The following is a 22,452-nucleotide window of genomic DNA, read 5'->3' as shown; positions in this document are numbered from 1 at the left end:
GCGCGGCTCTGGCAGCCCGTCCCTGGGCGCCGCGGAGCCCCGGCCCAGGGCGTCCCCGCGGGCTGGGGCCAGCTCCTAGGGCACAGCGCTCCCGCCCCCGTTTCGTGCGGACGGGTTCAACGTTTAGCAGAAGCGGGGAGTAGGGCTGAAGGTGAACCGCTATCGTTTGGGGTGGGAGGAGTCGGAAGAAGGGGAGGCAATCGGTGGGGCCGAGTACAGCTGCTTGCAACCTCGCTGCTGCCTGCCACAAGCAGTCTGGGCGCTGGATGTGGCGTGGTCCATTGTTTCTGTAGGGTTGCAGGCCCTGGCGGGAGCAAGATGGAGGTAAGGGGGCCACGCTGCTGGCTCAGCCCCACCTGGGCCAGGTCTGGAGAGGCCCTCCTCCCCCCTGCCCATGTGGTGAGGCGTGGCCCTGGGGAGCTGCTGAGTCCCCACCGCACCTCAGGGGCCTGAAAGTGCCCTGCTGGTGTCTGGGGGCTGCCATACCAATTAATTACTTAACCGCTGTAATTACAACAGGTTAAACAGGTATTTTTAGTCTGTATTTACTTCCCTATCTCACAGTCAGAAAGTTCCTCCTAATCTCTAGCCCAGGGGTTGGCAGTGCTTTTGGACAGTGCCAAAAACGCCTGCAAGCTTGGCTTGCAAGATGTCGGTGTACCGGGGCAGAAGGTGGGGGAGCCACGAGGGACCCGATCTGTATTGTGGCAGTGGAGCCCTGGCCCCTTCCCTGCCACCTGCCCCTAGATGTGCGCGCCAGCAAAATGCCTTCGTCTGCCACAACCTGGCACGTGCAGCTCTGTTTGCCAGCCAGGTTTTTAACCTTGTGCTGAGATCTCTTACCAGTGTATCGGTTATTTTAAAATAAGATTTTTTGGTTCAACCCATGCTAGGTTGTTTTTGGATGGGTGTGGGCAAGGTGGATCACTATTCTATGCTTTGGCAGGTAACAGGAGTGCAAATTGCAATGAAATAGGTAGGTGTTTGTACTAGAAAAGACAGAGGAACCGGAGGAAGTTGGACTGCAGTTGCAGGGTTCTGATGTCTTAGATGTCCCAGGGTTTAAAGTCATTATTTCATACTTGTTAGATTCTTTACTTTTACATGGTGTACACTGCCAGCCCATGACTGCAAGAAAACAAGCAGCAAAAGTATGACTTAGAGTCATGCCATTCTTTTGAGCACCTGATTGTTATTTTTCTTCTTTTTTGTACAAAATCTTACTCTGAGGCTAGAAAAAGACATGTCAAAGGAAGTGGCTCAGCTGTGCCAGGATGCATCTTGGGACAGGTATTTCACTTTGTGAGGAGAAACATGTCCCACAAGATCACCAGGAAGGACAAAGTGACAACAGGCGGCTTGTTCTTTGCTTCCAGAGATTCACCCTTGGCAATCTCTGGGGTTCTTGGAGATTGCTGGGGCACATCTCTGCAAATGGGGAAAGGCAGGACACTCCCATGCAGTTCTCACAGCTCCTGGACCACACCAGAGCATATTAGATACTCCAGTGCAGTCCTGGGGTTGAGACTGCCAATCAGCTGATTGGCAGTCCAAGTCCCAGGATTGTCCTGCCTTTCTCCAGTTGCAGAGATGTGCCCTCAGCAGTCTCTGGGCCGAGTCTCTAGAAGCATGGGGCCTTGACTTTCCCTGATTTCAGAGACTTGCCCCAGCAATTGCCAGGGGCACATCTCTGCAAGTGGAGAAATGTGCGCAGGCACTCTTATGGCCTGAGGGGCCCAATCTTGAGAAGTAATTCCCAGGGCACACAGGACTGGACCCCTAAAGCCCCACAAGCACCTGCCTGGAGCAGCTGGAGAATGTGGGTAGCTCTGACTACCTGTGCTCTCTCACCATAAAGCAAATAGATGTCTGCTGCAATAAACTGGCGCAGTTTTACTACCTTTTTCATGGCCACGTTTTGGCATAAGAAAACTTAGGGACATATATTTGCTGTCACCTTGTGCCTCAATAAAAAAAAATGTATGGCAGCACAAAGGTGATGAAAGGCAATGTCTGTTTTCACTCATTTGATCCCAATTCTGCTGTGAGTCATTAGGACAAGGGAGGCAGCCCATCTGTCATGAAAGTGTAGTTGATGTAACTGTGATCTACTCAAATAGAATATAGGAGTAAACTCAGATGGAATGAATAAACAGTCCACAGTTATCATGGAGGGTTAATGATGTGACATCCTGCCTCCTGATATCCTGTAAAATATAAACTGTCAATAATTGCCTTTTCATAATACTAAAATCTATTTTTGCATTTTTATTTTTACTGTTATCTATCATCAATAATTAATCTATAATACAATTTAATAGGTATGTGTCTAATTGGCAAATATGCTAGGTCCTATAAATATTTAGCACATCAGAGCTGTGTCCTGAAAAGGTGATGTGGAATGCTTTCAGTTGGCACTCTATGAGATGTAATCTTTTAAAGTCAGTCTCGGATAACTATTAATGTAGACACAACACATATTTGCACATACCTTGGAGTGTAGCAAAAGTGGATGTTTTACTTGCCCTCTCAAAACAAATAACTTTTGCATAGTTGATTTAAATGGACAGCATACATCCCAGGAATTTGGGCAAGGAGATGATGAAAATGTGTTTAAACCCATGCCACTGTAATGTAGTTTCTTAAACCTGGTATTTTGCTTTTATAATTCTATCTCTGTTTTTATGTAGTCTGTGGTAAGCTGAGGGAACCAAAAAAAAAAAAGCATTTTCATGTAACCTGGTTGGTAAACTCTGCTTTAAGTACTCTTATCTAAAGCCAGTCTCTAATCCAAGGATATCTCTATTTGCATATTCCCCCAACCTCAGGAATATTCTACACTGTAGTTTCTAGCTTCATTTTCTTTAGTTGGTCAGCATTTCCTTTTCTACAGTGATTCTCTTTCATACCCCGTACAGATGAGCTATATTGCATGTTGGTCCCCTCCAGTTTCCAGAGCAATGTAGGTATGCCAATAGCCTGCTTCTGGTGGGCCAGTCTGAATTCAGATTCTAATTTGGAATATATTATCAAGGTGTGCTCTAGATCAGTATCTTGACAGGTGGGAACACTTTTATAGTCTCTGCTGTCTCCTCCCACCCTCGCTTCTACTGGACTGGTTACTCTCCTCTGATATACTGCACTTAATATTTATCCCAAGGTGCATTCCAGTTCCTTAACCAGAAGACCCTCTTTTCTCTTCCTATGTATCCCTCTATCATTCAGTACACCTCTTCCAGTTTCTAAATTAAATGAGGGATGAAGCCTACAGATTGTAGTCTTAATATGTTATCCCATGCTGACTTGTTCCCAGCCTGTGCTCTAGGGAAGGGTGGGGAAATACGTGATAGTAATCATCAGATTAACTTGAGGTTTCAGATCTTTACAGTCTCAATATAAAGTGTAACTCATGCCTCTTAGAGGGTTGTTAGAGTCTGTATCGATGTGAGCAAAATCTAGTCTGCAGGCCAGATCTGGTCTGCCAAGGGAGTCCATCTAGCCCATGGCAGATACCTCAGCCTGGCTCAGCCCAGTGTCACCACTACCAGACCTAGCCCTAGCCGTGTTGCCTGGGCACCCTGGCCTGTCTGCCCTGCACCCACTGCTGAGGCACTTGACGGAGTGGGTGGGTAGGCGAAGTCTCCATGGAGACCAGCTCAGGACCCATGTGGTCAGGGCATGCTCAGTCAGGAGGATGGAATGGGACTGTGGGTGGGTGGGGAGTGGTGTCTGGGAGCAGGATGGGCAGGGCCATGGCTGGGGACAAGATTGTGGGGTGGTGACAGCACAGGGCAGGGTCTGGGGCAGAGCCACAATCTGCTGCCCGTGTGTCCCTGTAATGGGCACTGGTTCTGCAGGCAGGGGTATGCTGGGAACAGATTGTGGCTTAGCCCCAGGCCCTGGCCTCACAATTTCACCACCCTGAGATCTCGCCCCAGCTCTGCCGGCCCATTCCACTCCCAGACACCACTCCCTGCCTGCCCGCAGCCCCGTCCATCTGCCTGGCCAAGTGGGCCCTGCCTGTACAGGTCCTGGACCAGTCTTCATGGAGACCCTGGGATTGTTAAGTGGGGACAGCATGGGATTAGGCCCCAGGGCAGAACCACTTACGGAGTTTTGGTGAGCTGTTATTGGAGGAGTGGGGAGTGCTGATCCAGTCTGTGACAGCTCACTAAAACTTCCTAGGTGACCCTCAGGCCAAAATTATTGTGGCCGCCTCCTCCAGTCGATGTGGACTGCCTGTTCTTTTATTCATGACACCCTCGGGTTCTGTGAGATCCTTTAAAAAGTGCTGCAGACTGCCATGCAATGTTAGGTGGGCAAACACCCCCACGTGGTTCGCAAGATAAACCCAGAGGTTTCAAATCGGAATCCATCTTTTCAAAACATATTGACCTATTGTGGTCTTTCTGAGTTATATGCAACAGAAGAATTTCTCTCTCCTATTTCTGAAGTCAAGAAATGAATGAAAGCTAAAAGTTGGCATTTTCTGAGGGTGCCTTGTGTCTAAACAGGATGAGAACCATTTCACTGGAGGAAGGATGCGGCACATTTTGCCAGTAACTTTCATATCTATATGCTGACAGCAGAGGAATGTTGAAATTCAGGACTCTCGCATTCAATTCCAGGTTTTATAGCAGAGGTGGGCAAAATGCGGCCTGGGGGCTGGATACGGCCTGCTGGGCCATTCTATCCGGCCTGTGGGGCCCCTAAAAATTTAGAAAATTTAATATTTATCTGCCCCTGGCTGCCTGTCATGCAGCCCTCAATGGCTTGCCAAAACTCAGTAAGTAGCCCTCTGCCTGAAATAATTGCCCGCCCCTGTTTAAAGGGTTTTGTGAACTGGAGGTCAGAGAATGTTCTACTTGTCTTCTTTATGACTATATAGTCACTCAACTCTTCCTCACATCTTTCCCTGTCCCTCTATTTTACCATGGCTGTACACCCCTCATAGTTTGGGTGCCCTCTGGGACAGCCTTTAGAACACAGGAGAGGACAATCTACTGGAGCATTTGAAGTCTAATCAGTGTATAAGGGATGGAGTATGGTTAGGGCAGACAGAATCCTCAGAGAATTCAGTTGCCATATTTTAACTTGTATCATAAACCTGTATAAACAGTGGATTTTGTTTGTTTGTTTGTTTTCTTCTTTCTTTTCCCCTTTCCATTCCCCTGAGGCTTCTAGTCTGGCTAAGCACAGGTGACTTTTCGTTGGGATGAAAAATAACAACTTCGTTATCAATTCCAAGTCCCTTTGCTGAAGTGTTGAAGTGCTAGAGCATTTCAGTGCAACTTTAGTAAGAATTCCTGTAACATGGGCAGTTCAATTTAAGTTTAAACTGCAAATGCTCCACTTAAAATAAACTCTGGTTTTGGAAAACAAAAGTCCAAATGATTAGGCCTTTTCTACATTACAAACCTCTGGTGGAAGAGCTATGTTGGCTACAGAGTATGAAAAAGACACCTTTTGATAATTGCAAAATATTCCACGTGTGGACAATTTTGTCAGAAGAAAGCAGTTTTGGTCAGCAGAGCTTCTGCTGTTGGGGGAGCTGGTAGAGCTTTGAGGGTGGAAAAACTGCTGGTAGAATTGTATTTACATCTACTGTAATGTACTGCTACACCTTAAACAGTAGCAGCCCTGGTAGTGTATATTAAGGCTTATATTGGCAAAAGCCATGGTTTCACTATAAACAACTGAAAATTGTTGGGCAGTCTTGACTGCAGGCAGCAGTGTCAATCTCCAGCTGTAATCATGCATGTTACTTTGAAAACTTTAGTCAGTGCAAGTTGTGATGCAATCAAAATTTGCTTCCTCTGTATGAAAAATGTGACCTGTGCTAGTGATCTACCAATGACTAAAATAGTGTACATGTTTCAGAGTTTTAGGTTAGAGATACTATTCCTGAGCATGGTTCTCTGCTGCTTTGCACTTTATGTAGTTGTACTGGTCCAGAGTAGATACAAAATGCTGTCTGCCTGATATTGTAGTATTCGCATCAATTTTGATCAGGTGCAAACTAACCATACGATGTCCAAGGCAGGGTTTTGTTTTTTGACATTCTGTTTGTATCCAAATTCATGCCTAATGTTATAAACATAATTAGTTACACTAAATTGTCTCTCTCTTTCAGGCTGAGATAGAGCTGTTTGTCAACAGGCTTGACTCAGTGGAATCTGTTCTTCCCTATGAATATGCTGCGTAAGTATTTTAAATTTGGCTTTATGTGGAACTTCACCTTTTTTGCAGAAAAAGCTAATGAACTTTTATTTTGTTATAATACAATATATAGAAATAAAGTTTGGAAAGCTGCTAGAACTATAGGGTGACTAATTTTGTTCTGGTTTCCACTGTTGACTGTTTTGTAACCTACGTTTTCCGGTCTAAAATACCCTTATTCAGAAAAAAATTACTTCCTGGTGTTAATCATCATTTTATTGATCAGAGTACTGCTGCTGTGTGAATTGCCCTGTAGCCAGATGAGTGGAAATAGTTGCAATGAAGTGTGACCTTCACACCTATTATTTTAATGAACTATTAACTTGTCTGTCTTGTAACCAGCTAATACTTGATGGAAAATGCTCACAGTGTACTGTGGCAGTTAGTTTTGAAAGGGAGTGTTTTAGTTGTATCTGTGTTTTGATAGGGGACAAGTGAGGTATTGGGATTTAGCCTAGTAAATTTTAAAGGATTGTTCAAATCTAATGGTAAACAAAGGCATAATACAGTGGATTTTAGTTTGGTTCCCATGTTCTGAAACTTCATGCAGTATTTTCAAGAAGCAGCCAATATGTCTTCTTTTCAGAGCAGCAGCTGTACAACATATAATGATTGATTTAATCCCTGGCTAAAAAACCTCATGTGTATGCAAAATGGTAATATACTTAGTCAAATAATTTAAACGTGGAAATTTAAGTTTATTTGAGTTTAGAAATAATTGAAGAAAAGAGATATTTTTAAATCATCAGTTATGGACTTTACTTCTATATCTTTAGAGAGTTTGGGGGAGAAATTACTGAAGCTCTGAAAGAAATGCTACAACTTTTTAGTTTAGGTTTGAATGGCAGGGATTTGAAGGAGTGAGAAGAAAGTCCTACAGATTACATTTCAATCCTTGATAAAACGTGCTTATTCTCTAATTCAGGTTTGATTTTTGCCAAAATCCAGAAGAAAAACGTCCATCTGAAAACCTTGGTCAAGTATTGTTTGGAGAGAGGATAGAACCATCACCTTATAAGGTTGTGCTCTGCTCTGCTAAAGTGTTTTCTGTTAAATGGTTCTTTGCAATATAAAACTTTACACTAAAAATTACTACTATTCCTATTGTTAAAGATCTGTAATGGAAATCTGCCACTACTTTGTGTACTTTACAATTTTTAGCTGTTCTGCTTGTTCCTTATACTCCATAATCTATTTAAGAGCTAGAAGATTATGGTTACAAAGGGAATCGTGAGAACGTGAGCTAAGTGTAAACTGAAAGAAAATTGTCTTCCTCCATTTGTAGAGAGCTTGAAGCAACAGCTCTGAAAGCTGTAGGTAGTCCTGGCAATTTCCATCAGGCACTGGTGAGTGCCCTGCCCAACTTGGCATTTTCTGACACGCTGTGGAGTTCAGGCTTTATTTCCTCTGTAATTTGACATTTTTCTTTGTCTCCTTCTTTCTTGGACTTAACCAGCCCCTGATTCTTGCTTTCCGTATTAGGGAAGGTTGTTTAAATTACAGCAGGTATACTTTACATTTTTTTCATGATGCCAGAGCTGTAATCCTATTTGTAGCTCAGGAGTAGAGAAATGGGAAACATAAGCTAGGTGTCTGTCCAGAAGATGTGGAATAGCCCTGAAAATGGCTTAAGTGGGCTACAGGCACCGCCCTAGAGGCCAAGGAACCTTTGCACCAGGAAGTTCCAACCAACACTGATCAGGCAGCTGTTAGTAAGGTCCATGGAGCTGGTTCAAATGTACAATAAGTCTATTGTCATTGTTGAATGTAGGTTACAACTGAGGGTTCTTGACCTAGAATTAGTGGTGTCCTGATTTGATAGAAGCCCCATAGTACTAGAGTTAAAGTTGTTCCCTTCTGGAACTCTGAAACATCTAATCGTACAGTCTTGATGTTCTAATTACTATAGGATTTGTTTTCTTTAGTATAATCTAAAGAATTTTTCTAGCATGATTTTGATATTGAACAAACTGTTGACATTTTTTAAAACCGTTTTCTCTGAATTTGTGTTTAATTCTCTTAGTTCTTATTTAATAAAGAAGAGACCTGCAAGACAGTTTGTACAAGGACATATGACACACAAAAACCAGATCAAAAACAAAAATTAAACTTCTTGAAGAAAAGCATGCTACTGAATTACCAACATCATTGGTAAGTTGCACTAAATTGTTAAAAATATAATTATTTTATTTGTATTAATGGCTAATAGGGATGGTACAAATTTAACACTCTAAGGCCATGTCCATACGTGGTGTGGATATTTGGTTCCCTGGGGACAGCGAGCAGCAGTGTACCTTGTGCTGCTGCTGTTTGTCCCCAGGGAATGTCTGTGTCGCATGCTGTCTGGTCCGTGGCAAGTTACCCCGGGTGGGTTTGGGGAATCTGGGGCCAGCCCTGGGCTTGCCCCAGCAGCCTTACCTGGGGTCTTGAGGGGGCCCCTTGAGGCTGCTGCAGCACCAATCCTGCCACATGGAGCCTGGTTGGCAGCTGCAGCATGGCTCTGGCCAGGCCAGCTACACCTTGGAATGGCGCACGATGCTACTTCATACAGTACTCTGCTTTTTTTCTCCATGGGTTTTTTGACCCCTGGATATCCAAAAGGGTCCCAAAAAGCCCTGCTCCCCTGCAGCGTGGAGATCAACTAAATGTGCGGTATGTGGTGCTGCAGACAGGTCACATACCACACAGCTGCGCTTTTTTGGATCTAGCCTAAAAGTGAATACTTATACTGTTCTTGCAAAATATTCCATGTTGTGTTATTTTGTTCCTTAAAATTTTGATGCTGACATTCTAATATTATAAAAGCCTTTGTCTGTCTGTCTGTCTGTCTGTCTGTCTGTCACACTTTATTTGCACTCTGATTGGTTGTCTGAAACAGCCAATCAGTGCTCCAAGAATGTTCCAGACAGGGGGCATTGGAGGTGGCGGTGGCACGGGGTGCTGGCTGCGGGGGACAGCGGGGCAAGTGTCCCCTGCCCCCCAACCCCTCTGCTTCTGGGAGGTGACAGCGTGGTGTGTTAGTGGTGCAGTGCTGGCATTGCCCCCCACTGGGACCTTGCTGCCACTGCTGGGCCCTGACAAAACCGGCAGGGAGCGAGGGGAGTGGGGGGCACAGTGGCAGTGCCCTGCCATCAGGCCCTGAGACTGGGAGGGAGGGGAGCCAAGTGGGGAGGAGGTTGTGCCTGGCCAGATGCACAGTGCCCGCAGTGTGGGGTGCTGGGTGGCGCTCGCTTCCTCCCCGTCCCCCGCACCTGGGAGGTGGTGGCACCATGGTGTAGGAGGGGTGGACAGGGCTGGAGGCAGAGCAGTGGCAACGTGGATTGGTGGGTGGTGGTACTCTGCCCCTGCCCGCCTCCTCTCTCTCCCCCTGCCATTCTTGACAGGCAGTTGGCTAGTTTTTCAGTTAAAGCAATCATATACAGAACAGCTTTGGTAAACCTCATGGTTTTGGCTTTTTCTCTTATGCCTTTTTGCTAAGACAGCATTTTACACGTGGTCATTTCCTTGAATGTGTAACACTGCAGATGTCGCGTTCACTCTTGAAAAATCTACTTTCTGTTTTGTCTTCCTTCTCCTGATGGTGATTATATGGGCTGGAATTTGTCTGTTTTGGACAAATGGATTCTGGTCAGAGATTGGGAAAAGCATGCTGAAATGTAATGTGGAAACTTTAAGCTTAATAACAGGGAATAGTTGCAGCCAGTGAACAGTTCTTTTCACTGTCCAGCCATTGTGTAATCTTCATTTTGAGGGAAGGAGTGGCAAGTATTTGACTTGATCTTTTTAAGCACCCTGCTCCACTCCCCTATTCCTTACCCTTTATTACAGGTACTTTACTGTCTTGTACTAGTGGCAAGGTTCTGGCCCCATTCTAATGTAGTCTGTGTGTCTGGCTGTATGTCTTGTCTGTCCGTAAGTCTGTAACACTTTTGGCCAACTGCGCATGTGCCGCGGAGAGGGCAGGCAGCAATTGCCTGCTTAGGCTCCACCTCCTCAGGCAGGGAGAGAGCCGCTGCTGCCTCATTGTGGGCAAGAGGTAGGGGCGGGGGGGGAGGCAGGCAGGCAGGGTTGGTCTGATGTAAAGGTTCAGCCAAAAATATGTATGTGTATGTCCAGATGAAAGATTGTTTAATCATAAGTTTATTGTCTCTTTAAACATAAGTTAACAGGAACTCATTGGTCGTGGAAACTGGCATAATGTTGTTTAATAACTGTTTTCAAGTTTGAATATTATGGAGATTTATTTTTCTTAAATCAAATGTTTGTTTCACCAGTATATTAATATAGTATCATGTTAAATTAGTACACATGGCATGGTGGATTTTTTTCATTCATCCAGAAGAGAGATAGCTCCTCTGAGTTGTGGGTGTGGAAAAATATCCTTTTAGAATATTGTGTTCTACATTTGTCTTGTATTTAATTTAATCTGCAACTAGACTAGATTCAGCTTTCTGTCACTACATAATCCAGTGGTGGCAAATCCTTCTGGATTGCTCTCACATTCTAGGCTCCACTGTAATGGCCATTATAACTTCGAGATGAGCTGGCACTGGCTATAAATTGGGTATAAATATGTGGTGGTGGGGGGAATACATGGGAGACCAGGGTAGATGTGAATGCTGCACAGGGAATAAGATGGGTTAGAAGAAATGAGGCTACAAAATCCCATGGGGGAACAGAAGTGGTCTAAGAAACACCCTTGAGATTTGAACAGTCACTTAATCAGTTTAGGAATACAGGAATTACTACATAGGTTCAGATCTGGTGTCCTTCAGGGGTCTGTGCTCGGTCCAGTGCTTTTCAACATCTTTATCAATTATTTGGATGTGGCGGTGAAGAGCTCACTGGCCAAGTTTGTGGACAACACCAAGTTATGGGGAAGTGTGGTCACGCTTGAAAATAGGCTGCAGATACAGGCGGACCTAGATAGGCTGGCAAGTTGGGCGGATCAGAACCAGGTGAAGTTCAACATTGAGAAGTGTAAAGTGCTCCATTTTGAGACTAACAATCCCCAACATACTTACAGGATTGGTGGCGGCAAACTGACTAGCACCACGACTGAAAGGGACCTGGGGTAATAATAGACCATAGTATGAACATGAGCCATCAGGGCAAACAATACTCTGGCATGCATCAACCGATGCATCTCAAGCAAACCGGGAAAGTGATTCCACTTTACTCAGCATTGGTGAGACTGCAGCTGGAGTACTGCATCCAGTTCTGCATCCATTTAATGACATGGAAAAGCTTAAGAGAGTCCAGAGAAGAGCCTGCCTGTATGATCAGAGACTTGCAAGGCAAGCCATACAAGGAAAGCCCGAGGGACTTGAGTCTCTTCAGCCTAAAAAAGAGAAGGCTCAGAGAAGACTTGGTAGCAGTTTAGCGCTATACCAGGGGAATACAACTATTTAGTATGAACATGAGCCATCAGGGCAAACAATACTCTGGCATGCATCAACCGATGCATCTCAAGCAAACCGGGAAAGTGATTCCACTTTACTCAGCATTGGTGAGACTGCAGCTGGAGTACTGCATCCAGTTCTGCATCCATTTAATGACATGGAAAAGCTTAAGAGAGTCCAGAGAAGAGCCTGCCTGTATGATCAGAGACTTGCAAGGCAAGTCATACAAGGAAAGCCCGAGGGACTTGAGTCTCTTCAGCCTAAAAAAGAGAAGGCTCAGAGAAGACTTGGTAGCAGTTTAGCGCTATACCAGGGGAATACAACTATTCACCAGGGCACCCTTGGGGAAAACCAGGAGTAATGGCCACAAACATCTGGAAAAGCAATTCAGGCTTAACACTAGGAAAAACTTCTTCACAGTCAGGGAGTCTAGACTGTGGAATAAGCTCCCTCCAGAGGCGGTGCAATCACCTACCCTAGAAATCTTCAAGAAGAGACTGGGCGGTCATCTCACTGGGGTCACCTGACCCCAGTTGTCTGTTCTGCCTAGTGTGTGGGGCTGGACCCAATGATCTTGCAAGGTCCCTTCTAGCCAGGGCCGTGACAATCTATGAATCTGGGGTTCAACTAGACTCATGTCTTGTCCTTAACAGTAGCCAGCACCAGATTCTTTAGAAAAAAAGGTGTAAAAACATCACCGTATGCAGGTAACTTCACAGTGTAAACCAGATTCTAATCAGAGATTAAGGTAAGGGATACTGCCCTTGTATTAGAAGTTAGGAAGCTTAATATCTCTTGTGAGATATGTTAACACTTAGCACTTTGAATATTTATGTTATCCATGTAAATGTCCAGCAGTTCTTAAATTTTGCTAAAGTGTTGTCTTCAGCTTTCTAGAGCAATATGTTTCATGGTCTAGTTTATGCATTTTCAGTTTTTAATTTACAGCCTTTCAGTTTTGCTGAGTTTCCCTTTTTCTTGTGTTGACGTAGAAAAAAATCAGGACTGTTTAACTCAAAAATGAAATTAGAATGAAAATGATAAAAAGATAATTGGTCTCAAGAAGGGAAGGCAGAAACTTCTATCTCTGCACTCAAGAGCTGTTCCATGCTGCTGATTATCCTCTCCCCTTCTTTGGGCCTGTTCTAGTTCTGAAGTACTTCTTTTGAGATAGGTTAACCAGTATTGTATATTTGCATATTTCAGAGAAGGCACACAAAAGCAAACACTAACATCCAGGACTTAATATTGTGATAGCAATATTACAAATGGAAGCAAAGGGTAGGAAGTTGCAGTCTCCCTTATAAAGTTTAAATTTATACGCTCTTACTAGGGTGCAACTGTTGCCATGTCAGCAGCATGGTGTAATAATGAATAGGATAAGACTCTTGCTGTTCCTGTTCAGGGACCTGCAGGTATCTTTAGAACTGTTGAAACCGGTCAGTTAAATGCTTTACTGCTCCTGTCTATAGCAAGCAACAGCTAAGGCAGGTGGTAGATACATATGTGGAAATAGGATCAACTTGAAACCAGAAGTTATGGAGAGTTAGGTTTCATCTCTCCTCTTTCTACATGACAGTAGCTGCTGCAGCATGAAATTAATTAGAAGTCATATTCTCAAGCAGGATCCAGGGGATGCAGCGTAGTAGAAATTCTAGCTGCCTGCATAGAACTGAGTTGGGGAATCCATTGGTCCATAGTTGTGGTGGGGATCCTACCCTCAAGTTTTGTCATCAATTTCTGTTTATCAGGTTGTACTTTTTTCAATCCTAGTCTGTTGTTTAGGGTTACCTTTGTAGCTGGTTTTCCGTGCAACAGTGGCACATTGGGTCCTCTCCTTTTCCACTGCTGAAAGCAAGAAATATTCTGCCTTTTGCTACATCTCGTGGAGCTTAGAGACAGAGCTGCTCTGCACCATGTTGCAGAAAGGGCTAGGAACAGGATCCTGCTGGGTGGGGAGTGTTAAATAGGCAGTTGCAGCTATGTATGGTGGTGAAAAAAGACTCTCTCTTACTAACTCAGTCTTTCTCCTCTGGATTTATTGAAGTGTGGTTGGGAAAGTTGGCCTGGCAATGCAGGTATTTTTCTCTAGGGCTAGTACATTTAGTCCCTGAGTGAAGTGTGCGCATGCATACCTTGAAGTCCTGACTGCTTGCCCCCATCAGGCTGAGACCTCCTTAGGCCACGGTTCCTTCTGTTGCTTTCAGGGTAACAAATTGAACCTCCTGGAGTTGGTCATGGTAAATTAAAGGTAGAGTACATTTTTTACCGAAAACAGTTTAATGTAACAATCGACTCCCTTAATGTATGTAACTAACCAACCAACCACAAATATAAACAGTCCTGTTGGCTTTACATAGACATCTGGGAGGTTAGGTCCATGAGCTCTTCTGTAACTTTAATTTGCTAGGTGCCTTAGGGTGTTGCATTTGTTAGCATTGCCAGCATTCTAGTTGTGACAGTAAGATACTTAATGGTAAATGTGATTCAATAACTTGATGAGTTGATGAACTTTGTACCAATATATGACAGGTTATTTTCTTTGTCCAATGATGCAGCCTTATGTTTTTCAGCCTCTTGAAGCTTATTAATGGACCAGTAAAACTCCCTGGAGATCCCTTAACTATAGCTGTTGAATTTCTGAAATTCTTTAAATTATTTTCTTTTTGGACTAGTTCTTCAGCCATGAAAACACTTTGTTAGAAAGAAGACATAGGGTGTGTCTACATATTGCCAGACAGTGATGTTGCTGTGGTGCCATGCTTTAGTATTTCTTTTTGGAAGTACTAAAGCACAGTGCAGTATTTGCTGGTACTGTGCCATGTCCGTGGAGCACAGTTAGGTTTTGCTGCTATGTCACCATAACTACTCACTAAAATGGGGGAGTGTGTTGCTACGGCAGTGTAGCTGCTGATCATGTGTAGATTCACGTGATCGCTTTGTTGCCATAGCACGCCATACGGCAACATATAGTGCATTGCTACAGCAACGTAGGGCAATGTGTAGATGTACCCATAGTGGTAGAAAGAGAAGAAGTGATGAGGTTTTTTTAGTTGTAGATGGTGTGTGTGTGCATATGCATTTATGTTAGTACTCTGATCCTGCTGTCTCATTTCTTTCACCCACTGTTCATCACAGGGGCCAGCGTTTTTTTCAAGAATTTTCTATTAAGCCTAAATTGGAAACTTTCTGTGCTCTAAACTTTTAACCATTTTAACAATAAAACAATTGAGAAGAGCTTCTGGAGAAGCCTGGAAAGCAGCTGCTGTTCCGTAACTGTAGTGGCTCACATCTTTTACCTCATGTAAACTACCTACTTAAAATAGTTTGTGTCATCAGGGAGTCACAGCTGCCCATGGGTGACCAGAAATATGCTTCAGTAACGAAAAATCCTGCTTGCTCTGAACTGCTATGCTTTTCGTCACGATCTCTGACAATACTTCTTTGGTGTGGCAGTTCTTTAACTTCAGTGTCAGCATTTTTTTTAAAAATTGCCTGAAACTTACTTTTCATGAAAGGTAAACTGCAAAATTGTAAATATGCCAGGGGAGATCCATTATAAACAAGAAGGAAGATGAAAGAACTCTGGAGAACGTAGCAAAAGTATATATAGCAGGGCTGTGCAAAACAGCACCATTTTGTTTCAATATCCGTTTAGTTTTGAAGTACTGTTCCATTTTGTTTTGTTGAAACTTTCACTGTTTCAACGCGTTTTAACATTTCATCTATAGGCTATAATGGGAAATCATGAAAATGCCTATAACTGTCATTTCTTGCCTGATTTGGATGAAAATTGTAGGGACGGTAGCCCCTTCTGAGGGCGTGACGCCTGCCATGTTTCAAGGAGATAGGTGCAGAGTTTTTTGTGAAACTGCACCTCAAACCGTTGAAAGCAAAACTCATATTGCTTACAGGTAGGCAGCGTCCGACCCTCCTGGGACTGTGGCATTGGGCTCTTCCTGGCGCTCAGTGGCAGCACTGGGAGGGCAGGTTGAGCTGTGTGGGGCTGGCGGAGCTGCTTGGAGCGCAGTCCTGGCTCTCCCCGCCTCCCGCTGCCAGGCTGCAATCTGAACGACTCTGCCAGCCCCACGTTGGTGAGCCTGGTGGCGGAGAACCACTGGCCAGGGCTGCGCTTGGGACCAGGTCTGCTTTCCGAGTGGCTTTGCCAGTGGCTCTCCCACTACCGAGCTGAGCTCCGTAGGGAAGACCCCCAACCCGCAGCTCTCCCATTGCATCTGGCTCTGGTGGACCCCTGGGAAGAGCTGGGGGAAGCGATCAGGGAGCTGGGGAAAGATCAGGCAGCTGGGGAATCCAACCAGGAACTGAGGGAATGTTCAGGGACCTGAACCTTAACCTCTGATTGCTTCCCCCAGCTCTTCCTGGGGGGCACGGACCCCTGGACCTAGATGCTGGATTTCAGCAGGCTGCTGCTGCAGTTTTAGTGGCAGCCTTCTGCCTCTTCGGCACTGTCCCTCACTGGTACCACATCCCAAAACGCGTGAAAATGCTCTTAGTGCCTAAACAGCTGCACGGTGGTCAAGCCAGGTTGAAGTGCTGCTTTTACTGCATAGAAGTCATCATAAGCCTGACAGAAAAGCATAGACACCAGAAGAGGAAGTTTTGCCTGGCAGAGAGAACAAGCGTGTGCAGGGATGAACCCTCAAGTTTAAGCGTTAAAGAAAAAATTTAACTTGATGAATTGGTGAGGGGGAACGATGTTTTTTTCTTAAACTACAATATCCAAATGTTAATGTAGGTATACAATAAACTTCCTTCCAGGTCCCATTTCAGACTTCCTATTAAACGTAGTAAGAAATCAAATAAATTATGCAGAACTGAAAGGGTATAAAATTAAAATCGTGAAATTTTACACAATCCAGACACCTACTTCTAGAGCAGTGACTTTGAACTTGTGGCCAATGGGCGGCATGCAGCCCGGTCAGCATGCTGTTGAGGTCCATGTGACATCCTGTTTAAAAAAAAAAATTAAATAAAATAAAGATTGTCACCTGCGGTCTGTTAGTCATGGATCCGGGTTTCCATTCCCCACGGAAAAAATGTGGATTTGCCCCTTTTAAGGAGAATACTGTGGGAAATGGTAGGTTTCCTCCTGCTTGGGGCTTGGGGGAGCGAGAGGAGGCAGGAGGTGCCACATGCATGTGCACATGCATGTACATGGCAGCCAGGCAGCATGGAGAGCAGCTCCTGCAGCTCCCTCCAGGCAAATCTATGTGGAGGAAGAGGGAGGCAAGCTGAGGCCCCCACAGTGAGGGGGAGGGAAGGAATAGAGTAGGGCAGGGCTAAGGCTGGGGGCGCAGCCCATCTGGGTTGGTGTGTGGGGTCCAGGTCTGGGGTGGGATTGTGTGGCTGTGGGGCCCAGCCGGGGTCGGACTGGCTCCCTGTTGCTGCACACATTCCCAGGGAAGGAGAAATGTGGGGGGTACAGGCTCCCCCAGATTTGTTTGTTGGGTAGATGTGGGCTCAGGGCAGCCTGCCCTGCTGCCCTCCCCCCCAGGGGCAGAGCGGAGTGGAGACTCTTTGTGCTGCTGCCAGGAGCCCTGTGCTGCTATGGTGAGGCATCCCGTGCCAACCTGGCAAGAGCAGGGGGTACAACTCTGTGCCGCTGCTGCTGCCAGGTGGGCAGGGGGAACCTCGCCATGGTGGCGCAGATAGCATGGGGCTCCCAGTGGTGGCACTAAGCCTCCCCACCCACCAGCACTGGGTCGCAGAAGCCTTGGGGGTGTAACGGGCGGGGAGCAGCAGGGCAGGGAGCCCTGAGTCTGCAGCGGGCAGCCTGCATCTCCCCTGCACTCTCTTTTCCCTTCTACCCCCTGTATCTGCTCTGGGTGGGGGGTGCTGGGCTTTGCTGTCTGCTCTGGCTGTGGCAGTTGCCGCCTCCCACTGATGGCAGGGCCAGGGCGCTGTGGGGGAGGGTGGGCAAAGGCCTGCAGGCCCTGGCCCTGGTTCCATAGCCATGGCAGCTGGGTTTCCCCTCAGCTGTGGGGGTGTTGCTCGCATAACACATTGAGAGCTTCAGGTGTGGCCCACTATGGCAAATAGGATTTGTTGTAGTGGTTTTTTGTTCTCTCAAAATTCTAAATATTACTGTGGCTTAAAATGGTGTAAGCTTTTATTTATATTAAAACTTTCTCTGTCTCCTGAAATCTAGTGAAATGTTAGTGTTCTTTATGTAGGATTGTTGACAACATGCCTGTAACATGGTGCTATGATGTTGAAGAAGGTCAGAGGTTCTGCAATCCTGGGTTTCCTATTGGCTGTTATATTACAAAAGACGGCCATCAAAAAGACGCCTGTGTCATTAATGTAAGTTTAAAGACTTTTCTGCATGAAATCTCTTTCCAGATTTTTCCTTGCTTTCTGATGCTTTGTTCCCATGGTGGGTTTTCCTTTATCTTCAGACTGGTTCAGGGAATGATGGAAATGTGCTGTGGACTCGACTTAGATGAGGTTAGAAGAGATTTATCTGAGAACATTAGGCTGCTTTCCACTGCGGGATGTAGAAGCCTGCAAAAGACTGGAGGGAAAGAGATGCATGCACACAGCGAAGTCAATGCAACATCCTTCCTTGACCCTGAAAATTTCTCTCTAACTGCTGCATGGCTGGGGCTGTGGAGTTTTTTAAATAAGCATGTTTCTCTGAGAAGCAGACTTCCATGCAGTGGCTCTGTTATGTGCCTTTTCAAACCTGGCAAAAGTTGACATAGCTAATGCTTCTTGAAGGAATTAACTTCCCCTCCACTGAGAGGGCTTATGCATAGATGCTGGAAACAAGGTATCTTAGTAAGAGTCCTGCATGAACTGTCACTGGAAGTAGCATGAGGAAAATTCTTTGTGCAGACATATCTCATTCTGTTAAAATACTGACTTTGGTTATATTTTTAAGTTGCAGTCACACGTCACAAACAAACTTATTACTTAAACCAGCGATGCTCAATATTTTTGCTCAGAGGGTCGGGTGGGCGGTGGCCTGTTAATCCATGGGTGAGATCTGGCTGGTTCTCCTGACCAGTACCCAGGGCAGACATGGTGGGGCCCCATCTAGCCATTTGGGGACTGGGGGCAGTCTGACCCTTATCCAGCTGTGTGGTGGAAGGGGGCTCAGTGTGGCCACAACCCAGCCCCACAGGGGATGGGGAAGGGAGCATGGCCTGGTCCTACAGGGGGAGGGGGTGTGGCTCAGCCCTAATCGAGCTGTGCAGGGGAAGGGGATGTGGCAGTGGGTGAGGTGGCACCCCCTGTCAAATTTCCCAACCCATGGGGAGCCCTACGGGCTAGATGCCATGGTTCCATGGACTGGATTTGGCCAGTGGGCTGGAAGTTGAACATGCCTGACTTTAACACTATATAACTATTTGATAAAGTAGTATGTAATCTAACAGTTTTGGTTAAGGTTAGTTTGAAAACAGTGCTCTTAACAGGTCTTTACATTTATTGCCCATTTAAAGAGGTAAAGCAAGAAAGTGCTTCTCTGAATAGTCCAGAATATGTATATAGTTAAAAATGTTGAGCTTCCAACCTGGTAGCAGATGCATTTAAAAAGTTAGGACATGCTAATCTTACTGGCTTAACAAAATTTACTTTTTAGAATTCCCCTCTCTCTGTCTTATTTAATTTTGTGTTTTGTTTTGCAGTCAGAATTTCATGAGAGAGATACCTTTTATATTTTCAATCATGTCGACATTAAAATATTCTACCATGTTGTAGAAAATGGAGCAACGGGAGCAAGACTAGTAGCTGCTAAGCTTGAACCAAAAAGGTGAGTATTAAAAATTCAACCTTCTTACAGTATGACCTGTCACTAAACAAAGATTAGCTTCAAGAATTTTACTCCAAACCAGTTGTCACTAACTGGTGGATCTCGATCTACCGATAGATCTCGGAGCCTCTTGAAGTCAATCCGAGACTGGGATGGGAGGCTGAGTGCCCAAGTGCATGTGTGCGTGCATCCCAGCCCAGCAGGTCAGTCTGTGGAGGAGGGTAAGGGGCAAGGGCTAGATCAAGGCCTCCACAGTGAGGGACAGTGCCATAGAGGCAGGAGCAGAGCAGTGGTAAGTTGAGTGGGGCCCCAGCCGGGTGAGATTTACCTGTTGGGGAGGCGAGCCCCCAAATTTTTTCTCCCTCTGCCTTGATCTTCTTCTCCCTCCCCTCCCCACAGACTTACCTGCTGGGCGGCGGGGGGACAGGACAGGTGGTGGCGCATGGTAGATCTTGGGTTGTTTTAAATGCCAAAGGTGATCTACTTTAAAAAGGTTGGAGATCAATGCTCCAAAACATTTGTCTTTAGCTATAAGATGTGTTACAAGAGGCAGAGGTCGATTAGTTTTCCTGCTGGAAAAAGTGTTCTGATTTTAGGATGGTATAAAGCAACAGTTCCTTTTTCTGATAATGGACTTTTATCTTCAACTGTAGTACCCAGAAAATATTTGGTGGTATACTTTTCAGTTGGCAAATGGGAGGGGGGAAGCATCATATCATGTGCTCATCATGATTCCTGTTTATTCATCAGTGTCCAAAGCAAGGGAAATGAATTCACCTTGCTTTTTGATCTCATCAGTATTAAATATTTGAATAGAGTTATGCTCCTTTATGCCATTTCAGCTTTCCTTCTGTCTAAGAAAACAACACCTTTTGCAGGCTTACGATCCATTACAATTAACATCCTTCTTTCTAGTCCCTAAAATGTATTTACCTTGCTTTCTTTTACTCTGTCATTATAGCTGAATTTGCTGAGTTGCAGGTCAGATGTCCTGATCTTGACCACCTAATGGTTTTTAAAGGAAAATTAAAATTTTTTCTTGTGCATAATAACTAACTAATCGACTTGTCTTATTTTCTGTTGAGTTTTTTTTAATATTCATCATTTCTTTAGGTTTCACATGATGGAAGAGTGTGATGCTTAAAATTTGAGGTATTTTAGGAAAATTTGTCTTTGCTATAAATTGTTAGGGAACAGAAATGGTATTTTTGATGTTTGTGCCACAGCTTGTAGTCTCTAAAACTTATAAATATTATTATTTTAAAATTGGATGCTTGGAAGAAAAATTCTAAATGAAATTGTTAATTAATTAAATGAGTAAACTTTAATACTGTTGCTAGTCAAATGAACAGCTTTGAATTTTGTGCATGTTTCTTTCCATAGCTACAAGCATACAAATCCAGAAAACCCTGACTGCTCGGGTGTGCCTATGGATATAAATAACCAGGCTAGTGGGGAGATCAAAATTGTTTATACGTACTCTGTTACCTTTCAGGTGAGTGTTAAAGGTTTTTGTGTTTTAACCAGTTGTTTCCCATCTTCTCTCTGTGTATTTGATTGTTTCTTTCTAAGTGTAGAACTTTACACTTTGTTCTTACTCAGTTTCATTCTATTTATTTCAGACATTCCTCAAGAACAAACAAATGATTTGTTCTTTTTAAGTTTTAGAAAATGAATGACTAGTGTTGCTGCAGAATGTTCAATGCAATATTGTTACTAAGTGTGGCTAAAAATGCAGTCCTTTTTCAAATCAAGTTTTTAGTTACAATTTAGGAGATTTAGTTGCAGAGCTGTTGTTGCAAATTAATGGGGTTTTGTGGTCAAATTACCTACTGGAAATTTTAGGGGGCGGAGGGGGAAAAAGTCTTTTTCATGTTTACCTACTTGTACCTGGAAGAAGAGCAATTTGCCCAACATTAAATCTATGTTATGCATGTTCATCAAAGAAATATGAAATATATGCATGTTCATGGCAGGATGCACACTTCTGGGACCAGATGCTAGAACCAGATTGTGTCATTACCACTTGCAAGTGCAGGGGGACCTCAGGGTCAGCTGTTCGTTGGTCCCAGCTTTGGGACAACTAGACTTTCTGTAAATACGCCAAATACAAAAATTTAAACTATTTGAGGAAATAAATTGTTTTTATTTGCTGGATGACCCACTCACAATGTTTTAAACAATGAATGTTGTTGTAAAGAAGATTCTAAAGATTCCAACTGTGTGTTCTGCTAAACTTTGCACGATATGAGGTTGTTTGAAGTTCTAAGACAATATATCAGGTAAGGCTGGCAGGATAGAAGTAGTCAGATAGGAATGGCAAATGTGTAAGGTGTCTTCTTTGTTACATCTCTTGCATAGGAACCTAGTTTATTGTCTTCTGGTGAACTGACTGCAAGTGTTATCTTGCCCATCACCATTTTTTGGCATCTTGACAAAATAAGTTTTAATAAACAATTTTTAAAAGCATTCAGTTTTTCCAAATAACTATTTTTAAACTGTTGATTGGTCTTGTTAGTTTATTTATTGAATTAAATCACGAGCAAGAAAATAACTGGTTAATTTATTATGTCTTTGTTATGAATGGATGGTTTTAGTAGTTTATTTTTATATCAAGATGACTTCCAAATGATGATCTCTGAAAAGTGAATTTTCCCTCCCTGTAGCTTAAAAATATTAATTTTAAAAATATTCATGTGATATTTATTAATAGTTTTGAACAAACCTTCTGTTTAGTACTAACACACAGTGGGTGTGTCTACATGTACATTTAAGCATGCCTAAATTTCATGCGAATTTGCTTACTGCGCATTAAGTGGTTTTAGGCAGGCGTCTACATGTGTAGGCGTTAAAGTGCATAAGCGCTGTGTGGACTGACTTGAGACTAAAGTTAGTCTCAAGTCAGTCGATACACAGTGTTAATGCACTTTAATGCATCTACACATTCGTTAACATGCCTAAATTTGCCATTTTTCATGCACATTAATGGTGTGCATGTGTAGACATGCACCCTTAATGCACATTAATTTAGGCAAATGCACATTAAGGCGTCGT

General features: G+C 44.1%; 1 protein-coding gene across 1 annotated transcript in view; it reads left to right on the top strand.

Moving 5' to 3' along the window:
* Nucleotides 1-318: 318 nt before the first annotated feature.
* Nucleotides 319-22,452, top strand: part of TM9SF2 (transmembrane 9 superfamily member 2) — a 47,415-nt gene continuing 25,281 nt past the window's right edge. The window contains exons 1-7 of the mRNA XM_006027419.3: nt 319-324; nt 6,134-6,201; nt 7,145-7,238; nt 8,243-8,370; nt 17,816-17,945; nt 19,274-19,398; nt 20,782-20,893. Of these exons, the coding sequence (XP_006027481.1) occupies nt 319-324; nt 6,134-6,201; nt 7,145-7,238; nt 8,243-8,370; nt 17,816-17,945; nt 19,274-19,398; nt 20,782-20,893 (663 nt within the window). The remainder of the gene's footprint in view (nt 325-6,133; nt 6,202-7,144; nt 7,239-8,242; nt 8,371-17,815; nt 17,946-19,273; nt 19,399-20,781; nt 20,894-22,452) is intronic.

This window comes from Alligator sinensis, unplaced genomic scaffold (genome assembly GCF_000455745.1).
Source record: "Alligator sinensis unplaced genomic scaffold, ASM45574v1 scaffold744_1, whole genome shotgun sequence".
NCBI classification, from domain to species: Eukaryota; Metazoa; Chordata; order Crocodylia; family Alligatoridae; genus Alligator; species Alligator sinensis.
Note: the sequence above shows the minus strand (reverse complement) of the source record. Positions and strands in the feature narration are given on the sequence as shown.